At 34.7% G+C, this 9,395-nt stretch overlaps 1 protein-coding gene across 1 annotated transcript; it reads left to right on the top strand.

Annotated features, from left to right (window-relative positions):
* Window positions 1-2,866: 2,866 nt before the first annotated feature.
* On the top strand, window positions 2,867-6,646 carry LOC143082001 (uncharacterized). The gene is made up of 3 exons (XM_076257597.1): window positions 2,867-5,271; window positions 5,792-5,938; window positions 6,272-6,646. Exons 1-3 carry the CDS (start codon window positions 3,026-3,028, stop codon window positions 6,450-6,452), a joined length of 2,574 nt encoding a protein of 857 aa, XP_076113712.1. The 5' UTR covers window positions 2,867-3,025; the 3' UTR covers window positions 6,453-6,646.
* Window positions 6,647-9,395: the final 2,749 nt, after the last annotated feature.

The following is a 9,395-nucleotide window of genomic DNA, read 5'->3' as shown; positions in this document are numbered from 1 at the left end:
GGGTTTATTTCAGACGTGTCCTACGTCGTTTATGGTTTGGCAAACAAGAACCTGTTGAAATTTTTAAATTGACAGAAAGTAATGTTTTGCAACACATACATGTTACTCTCTTCTTGGATAATGACTGACGTATTTGTCGCTGGACATGAAGCAGCTACATCAAATACAAATATTTCATCAATGCCTGGTAGCATTGATTCATTTGTTGAGAAACATATTGCTAATGTGAGTTATATGCTTGTCAAACACAAGTATATGACTAAAAAGTATAAGTAGACTTAAGAGAAAGGTAGGAAGGGTTAAGCATCAGATACAAGGGGTACAATCAAAATCACGTGATGGATATACAAACACCGGAAGTTACAGTCGAATTCGCCGCTTGAAAGGTAAGTAGTTGCATTTTCTTGTTTATTTCAATTAAATTTTGATTAATAAGTTGGCACACCGAATGTCGGAAAGTATGTAGTTTTAAAATACACAAGTGTTTTTGCTAGAAAGCGTGCAGTTATTGCAAACACTTCGACACAGTTCCAAATTTTCGACGGATAACACAAACACTCAATATTTTTTCAACGGATAACCGCACACTTTAAATATTTTTAATCAAAATTTCATAAAATTGTTTTCTTTATGATATGTTTGGCAAAATAAATGCATGTCTCAATTCAACACCGCTACTATTGATTTATACAATAAATTTTTTTACGATAAACGCTTGGTTTATTGTCGAAAATCCAATTTTCAAAAATGATACCACACACACACAAAAAAACAACGGATAACACACACACATTATTTAAGCTAATCGCAAATAACGTAAAAACAAACAATTATCATGACATGCAGTTCGTACTAAGTGGTTGTCTTCATGAGTTTATAGTCTAAACCATTCATTATTTAAGTTTATCTCGTATAAATAATGAAATTTTGGCTAGTATTTGCGGCAACATTTGTGCGACTTGTGATTGGATCATACCATGCTTTTACGATTTTTTTTTAAATTTTAGGACATACAATGACCAGAAAAAAATCAAAGCTTGATTTAAACAAAAAGAAAAGAAAGAGGGATAAATCAAAATCCACTGAGTCTGATGAGCTGCAAAGGTCTAATCTATCAGAACAAGGAAAATCCCCATCTACATCACCAAAGCGAAAAGAACTTAAAGTCACTGAAACAGGTGCTTCAGCTTGGTCACTTTTGGAAACCGCAACCTTATTTACAAACAGCAGAGCTCTTAACAAAACATGTACCAATGCCAACGAACTAACAATAAGTGAAAGCATCAGCAATCAATTAAGCGAGGAGAGAGAAAAAAATAACATCGACAATGAACTAACTTTAGATGAAGCTGAATGGAAGAAAGACATTGATGAAATGATTCAACTAGCACCGACGGTGTTACATAACCTTGCGTTGGAGGGTTTGGAAAAGACCATTCCACAATTTTTTAGGCAAGTAGCTTCGGGGGTATTTCCCCTCCATAACATAGCGTTTTTGCTATGGGTTGAAATGGTTCGATGGTATGATAATACAACATCAACAAACATGAGATATTTTGATCAAACGAAGAAGTTTTGGAAGCTTGGCTGGAGAATTTTTGGAGGCAAATTTATAAGATTCATGACGGGTTACAAAAACATTTCCCAAATTTTAGATGGCGACACAACTAGGGGGTTATTTGCTCCTCATTTGTCGGACATTAATTTTGCAGTCCCAACCATCGATGTTCTGAGAGAATATAGTAATTATGGAAACGACAGTGCTAATCCAAAAACACCTGGAATATATCAAGATGTAATGAACACAGTGTCTCATGCATTACAAGGTACATCGGCATGTCTGACGTTTGACGGGAAAAAACTGAAGCAAGGACTTACTATGGACAGTGGAGATATCGATTTGCTGGGGTATGAGGAAGATGGCTGTACTCTCCAGGCTAAAAAAGGCGAACGATCAAAGCTAGTTTTCGAACTTAAACAAATGGCAGATAAGATAATTTTTCTCCAAGATTCGAATTCAGAACAACTAATAAAATCAAATTTGCTTACAGAACTTCAATTACTTTTAGAACATTTTCATGAAAAAATATCAAGAAATGCACAGCAGATAAGAGACATAAAAACAAAGAAGGAATACGCTAAAGCCAAATTTATTGAACGTGGAGGACAAGATTGGAGAAACGGAAAATTTGTGTATGTAATAAGTGCAATCCATGCCTTTTTATATGATATTAACTGTTTCCTGAAGAAGCATGAAACCGTTCTTCAACAAATTTGTGAGATACGATCTCAGCTACATTGCAGTGACCTGTATTCCTCTAGAAGTGAAATAAGCTTAGAAGGTTTTCCAAATTACGTACCATTGATAGAAAATTATACTACAGAAAACCCTCGTTTCATCAAACAAAGAACTGAAAAGTGGTTTGAACTCCGTAAGAAAGCAAAAGTTACAGGAAGTACTATTTACAAAGCTTTAGGTATGGACACTTTAAAGAAACAAAAGGAGTACTTCGACCATGTTATTTGTGGTGTCCCCGAGAAGTCTGCATCTGCAACTCAATTATCAAACATGAAATATGGAACAGAGAATGAAGTGAATGGAATAGCAACTTTGGTGTCTAGAATTATGCCGGTAGCATACCCACAATTGCAATATTTTGAAGAAGGGTGCTTTGAGATAAAAGATGAAAACAAACCGTTTATGGTTGTTTCGCCTGATGGAAGTCTTGGTAAAATATCCGATGAAAATCAAAACAGATATTCGGAAGTGGCTGTAGAAATCAAGTGTCCTGTGTCTGCAGTACACAAAGAGATTCCAGTTCGATATTATTTGCAGTGTTTGGCAGAGATGGAAGTGATAGATGTTTCCAAATTAGTATTTGTCAGTTGGACACCAACAACTAGTACTGCTTTTGAAATTCAACGAAACAAACCACTTTTCAAGAAATCTTTAGATATCGTAAAAGACATTTATTGCTGTGAAAACCCAAGGAAGCCGTCTAAGCTGTCTAGAGACATTTTAGACATGAAAAAGCAAATTGCAGATGAATGTAGGAAGGCGAAATTTATGGGAGAGTTCCTTTCAGCTTCAAACGTGGACATTCCTTCAACGACAAAGGTGTGTAATGTAGAAGATCAACAATATACTACAGAGACAAATGGCACAAACTTCAAATTGATAGCTAATGTTAGTGATCTGCTGACCAACCTGTGTGATATTGTCAATGAGTCGTACGAACTTCAACGACAAAAGGCATCTGAAGCAATCGTTTTCTTGTGCTGTGACCTGGACCGTAATTGGTCAAAAAATCCGTTTCGATGGGCTCCAGTTTGTTGGTTTCCAAAAGGATATTCGATTTCAACAGTAACTGTGAGAAAAGTGTTAGAACAGGTGCATACCGAATGTCATAAAGCTGGCATCCACATTCCGGCTGTCTCGTTCGATGGACAATGGCACAACATAGTAACGCGGTCTGTGTCAGGAAAACCACTTACGATCTATCAACTACAGAAAGATGTTTGGCAAGAAGCTGAAAGGACTTCGAAATCCGATATTATAAAAGTGCTTTCAAATCTTGGAAAAGCTTTTACATGGACGACATGGACGAAAGAAGAAGGGACAACGAGTTTATGTGAATATCCAGAGTACAGTAGAGTGACTGGTATTAAACGAGTACACAAATCTGTATGGCTACCAGAAGGTGAGAGGGTGCCATTTATTTCATTGGAAGCGTGGAATCGCATTCAGAAAAAGAACCCAAGTACACTGTCAGTTAATGATTCAGAAAGTGAAACTTCCATTCCTTCTACACTTCTCCTTGATCATGTTCCGATCGAAGTAATACAAAGAAACGAACACATGGCAAATGAAACGACTAATTCTGATGTTTTGTCTCATGTAACAACTGATAATGATTTAGCTGAAGAACTTCAATCGTGCAATGTTGACAATGATGCCTGGAAAACTGAGATTCAACATATGCAGGAGTTGCAGGAAGTACCAATTCAGTCTGAGGATTTTGATCTTTCTCCAATATTCAGTAGCGAAAACACCGTAAATGATGGTGGCGAATCTCCAATGGAATCGGTAAACGACGATGTTATTAGCTCTATGATTAATACTGAAGAATCAGAACACATATTAGCTATGCTTCGAACCAACAAAAGCACAAACACTAAGAATCAATGGACAGATATCTCATCTGAAAATTTGTTGGAAAAATGCAGCACTGTGAAAGGTCTTTTATCTTTAAGAGACGTTGATCTGCGAATTATAGCTCGATACTTATCTAAAACACGTGGTGTGAAAATTCGGGAGTCGGATCGAAAAAATGCAAAAGTGAACCACATATCGGAACTGCTAGGACTGGACTTAAACAGTGTAGTTTTAAACAAAACAGACCAACACAGAAAACAGAAGAAGGTAAAATCTCTCAAAGATTTAACATTGAGTGCTCTCTCAACCAAAGTACCGAAACAAGTCCTGAATAAAACATTTGCAGAGTACATCTGGCCCGATCGTCTTGCTGTCTGGAAGTCCCAAATGTCTGTTCGGGAAGATGTTACAATAGGAGATTTACAGGAACAGCATTCTTGGTTTTATTATCCCGAGTTTAGTTCAGCTCGTGAACAACTTGAAGTTCGTTGCATAGACTCAACACATTTGTTAACGCGAGCACGTCGAAAATGTTGTAAAGGTGGAATAGAGAACTTAGATAATAAACCATGGATTAAAGTTGCTCTCCAGAAAACAACTTTTTTGTCACTGGCCATGGTGGAAGACGTCGCAGATCCAATGTCAGCTTCAATGGCTTTAACACATTTGAGTGAGGCAGTTGAAAATGAAATGCTAAAAAATGGTGATTTCAGAGCAGCATCACTTTGTAACGACATCAGATCATGGTGGAAAGCAGAAGATGATCCGGGAATACCCGCACTTCAAAGAATTAAAATGAGACTATCACTACGTAAACGACTATTGGCTGGAATTGATTTTGCGACCTTTCCACCAAAAGTGATGTATATAAAAGGATGGCCAGCTCAGTTATGGGAGGCACTTATTTCAAATATAGATGCCAAAACATTTTTATATAGCCTCTGTAAGAAAAACGCATATAATGTTAGAGCCTTTAGCAGTATGATGGGGGAAACATTTTTTGCTGAATTGACAAATCAAGACAAATCTGGACATGGCACTGTAACAGTTGATAACTTCAGCTTTTTCCTTGGTTGTGCAGTGGAGCAAATGCAAACTAGACTTGATTCTGAAAGGTAACTAAGAATAAATGTGATGTTGTTATTTGATGACAAATACATATGGCATAGAAACACTATGCGTTCATTTAATGCTATATTATTTATATATATCACGGATCGATTCTGGGAAGTGGTTGGTTAGATCCTGACCACGTCACATCAAATACTTTTAATTGGTACATCATGCTTAACCATCACGCCCGTGGCATTTAGGAGTTAGATGATAGACTGGTTGGCTTGAAAACTATAAAAGTTTTCACCGTAGGGAGAAAAGTCTTTCTGAAGACTGTAATACTATGTGCTTCATTCGTTTCCATGTCACATTATACCCATCAGCTAGATATGGTTTTTTCTGCCAAACAAATATAATTCAAGCTTTACTAGTAGAACGAAAATATGTCCACGGCACTAAGAAATATCTATTTCTTGGTTTTTTTCGGTGATTAAACATATAACAGAGAAACTATTGAACTTATTTAAAAGATGTGTTCTCATTAAACTATTTTACTGACAGCAAATTATATCTCTCTTTCAGAACATTTGCATACAGAACATCAAGGAGCACCGTGTATAATGCAGTGCAGCAAAACCAAAGTAAAGTTGAAAATAAGGATGACGCAGATAGGACATTATTCAAAAGTGATGTTCCCGAAACAGAATTATCAGGCTCTATTGACCCACAGTAGGTTTATATAAAAGATTCGCTCTATTTAATACATTCAGTATATTATAGAGAAATTTATGAGGTAGCTATAAAACAAGGTTCAACCCAGCACTGTTTTTTGTTATCTGCGTGTTATCCCTACATGGTGTGGTATTCTTTAATTTGTATTGTAGTCGCAAACTAGGAGTACCAACCATTGTCATAAGCCTAGTTTAATGTCGATTGAAAAAAGAAATCTCCGTCAACCAATGAAAAATCAAGATCTGTGCCTTATTATAATATAAAAATATACCCGCATATCATTTCTTTTCATTACATAGATAATTAAGATACAACAATATATACTTTCAGGGATCACTTTTTTGACAGTCAACAAAGGCGTCGGGTGACTGGGAAAAGAAAAGAGAAATATATTTCAACCAACAGAAATGCAATTCAGAAAGGTTCATTGGGTGTGAGATGGGAAAAAGCAAGACTTAATGAATCCAAAATTCTGCCGTCAAAGAAAATAAGTATTCCTGATTTGGACTGATAATATTTCAAAATTGAGTCCTATACATTGTGGTACATCACAGAGGTTGACATTTGTATTTCTATAATAAGTTGTATTATTTTTAATATTTTGAAAATAAAACCTCTTTTTTCATGTGGTATATTTTAATTTCTCTAATTCTTCGGCTTATCCCTTACTTATCCCTTTCCCAACCCATTGATTATCAAAATTTAATTAACGTGTGGTTCATTTGATCTCAGTACTTCATTGGTCGAAATTTAATTATGACGTCACATTTTCTTGCTTTCCATAGAATTTTCTATTGTGACGTCATGTAAAAAGGCGACCATGCCTTATGACGTCACATATAAAGAACACAACTTTTTGCTGAACATTGTAAAGAAAGTATAAATTTTGACTAAATGTTGTCAAAAATTATAAGAGAAATAGATTCCACCACTATATCTCGTGTAATACGATATTTATCCACTCTTGACATTTAAATTTTAAATATTTAAAACACTCGGCAAGTCTCGTGTTTTAAATTTGAAAATTTAACTGTCTCGAGTGGATAAATACCGTATCACACTTGATGCAGTGGTAGAATCTATCTATTAATTATTCCGTTGTTTAAACATGTGGCAACCGTATAAACAAACTTCAGCACACTTTACCAAAGTCCAAGACCAGACAATAAGGGAGCTATGATAGGTATACAGTTAAAGGATTATTCACATGAAGGTTAAGTATCCTTAAAAACGTTTATGTCTTTATTTCAATTTTATTTATTTTTATAACAAATTTACAACCATTGGTGTTCATTTTATAAATAAAATTGCAGATAATTGTACAAATAAATAGAAAAAAAGTGATCACAATAAAAGTTCATCATTTCTCTAGTTATTTCAATTAACATGTGTATAAAATTCAACAAATTTAATAACATACAATTAACAATAAAATAAAATATTGTCAACATGTATAACAAGTAATAACAAAATAAATCAATTTTGATGTATAAAGTATTTATGAACTTTTGGTCTTTTCATGATGTCTTTTTACATGTCCTTGAAGATATCTTTTTGATTTGAAAACCTTACTGCAAAAAGTGCATTTGGCTGATTCTGTGTTGTGTGCCTTCTTATGCTCCTGGAGATACCGTTTTTGCGTGAAGGTCTTGTTACAAATATCACATTCGTAACTAAGACCTTCAGCAACTTCGTGGATTTTGCTATGCCTCGAAAGACTGCTTCTGAAGCGGTATGCTTTGCCGCATATCTTGCAAATGTTGGATTTTATCCCTGTGTGCATATCCATGTGGTCTTTCAGATGGGATGCACGACTAAATGTAGCTTCACATTGGGTACATTTGTGATCGCCTCCCTTGTCCTCATACAGGCAGTGGTTCTTCAGATAGGCATCTGTTGCAAATGACTTGCCACACGTTTTACATATGAATGGCTTATGGTTTTGGTGTTTTTCGCTTGCCAAATGGGAAGTAAAGTTTGACTTGCTGAAAAAAAACAAGCTTGCATTCATTACATGAATATGGCCCCTGTCCATCATGCCTCATCTCATGTTGTCGTAAACCACTTCGACCTTTAAATTTCTTTCCACAGTGCTTGCACAAATGTGACATATTCTATAAATAAATAGAAAGAAAATTGATTTTTTTTAAATGAATATAAGAAAAATATGAATAATCTAACAATAGATATAATATATTTTAAAACTTATCTCTCATCGCTTCTGTTTTAAGATATGTTGGTGTCATGCGTGAGTTACTACTACGGGAGAGGTTAACGACTATGACTGGCTATACAGCCCTTTTACGGTAGGAAAACTGAAATTTATGTATTTATATTGATATGCAAATGAGATGATTTCGGTTCTGTATGTTAATCAAACATGTTCGCCCTTCGTTATACAAATGCGTTAAGTCCCTTCGATTAACATTCGATAAACAATCAAGGTCGTGAAAGCTGCAAAATGATTTGTCGAACAGAACACCATTCCGAGTTCACTTGTATAAATTTTTAAGACCTCTAACCAGGTTTTGTAAGATACACCACGCGACATATAAGAAAATTAGAGCGATGAGAGATTGCTTTTCAATTAAAATGTTATATAGGTTAAGGCTTATATTATTTTTTTTTATGTTTTTAGTATAATGTAGTAAACTTTGTACATACCTTCAGTTTCTGTTTGTGTGTGTGTGTGTGTTATCCGTTAAATTAATGGGGTGTGTGTGGTATCATTTGTGAAAATCGGCTATTCTCCTGTCAAACGACCATTTATCGTAATTATTTGATTTGTTAAATCAAAATTAAAGATGATGAATTAAAAAATGCATTTTTTTTCCACTAAAAACTCCCATAACATTGACTTTTCAGAAATTTTGTTATAAAAACATATGAGGTGTGTGTGTTATCTGGTGAAATTTTGGAACTGTGTCGAAGTGTTAGCATTAACTGCACGCTTTCCAGCAAGGATAATTGTGTATTTCAAAACTAGATAGTATCCGATATTCGGTGCACTACCTTATTTATTAAATTTTATTGATATAAACAAGTAAATACGACTACTTACCTTTCAAGCGGTCTGCTCGACTGTTACTTCCGGTGTGTGTATATCCATCACGTGATTTTGATTGTACCCCTTGAGATATAGGGCCTGCTTTTATAGGTCTTTGTGTCCATTTATGTGGAGACCTTTAACTTTAAACTTTATATTTAAATTATTTAAAGATTAAACTTTTTTTTTTTTATCTTTATTCAATTCTTCAACATATATATACAACAGATATATTACATATTACACAAAATATCACAAGGCAATGTTTTTAAGTATAATCATATATAATCAGCACAATATTTAGAAATTAAATGTTATTACACCTTCGGTTTCTTGTACCAGAATATTATTCTTTAAAAAGTGTTTCTCAAAAATATTTCTCATACATCTTGCATCACACAAATATTC

Source organism: Mytilus galloprovincialis, chromosome 7 (assembly GCF_965363235.1).
Source record: "Mytilus galloprovincialis chromosome 7, xbMytGall1.hap1.1, whole genome shotgun sequence".
Lineage (NCBI taxonomy): Eukaryota > Metazoa > Mollusca > Bivalvia > Mytilida > Mytilidae > Mytilus > Mytilus galloprovincialis.
Note: the sequence above shows the minus strand (reverse complement) of the source record. Positions and strands in the feature narration are given on the sequence as shown.

Bases quoted from the DNA above. Each gene is read 5' to 3' on its own strand.
- LOC143082001 (XM_076257597.1), top strand. From the start codon at position 3,026: ATGAAAAAGCAAATTGCAGATGAATGTAGGAAGGCGAAATTTATGGGA. The intron at 5,272-5,791 runs GTAACTAAGAAT...TCTCTCTTTCAG, and splicing joins ACTAGACTTGATTCTGAAAG to AACATTTGCATACAGAACAT. The intron at 5,939-6,271 runs GTAGGTTTATAT...ATATACTTTCAG, and splicing joins TCAGGCTCTATTGACCCACA to GGATCACTTTTTTGACAGTC.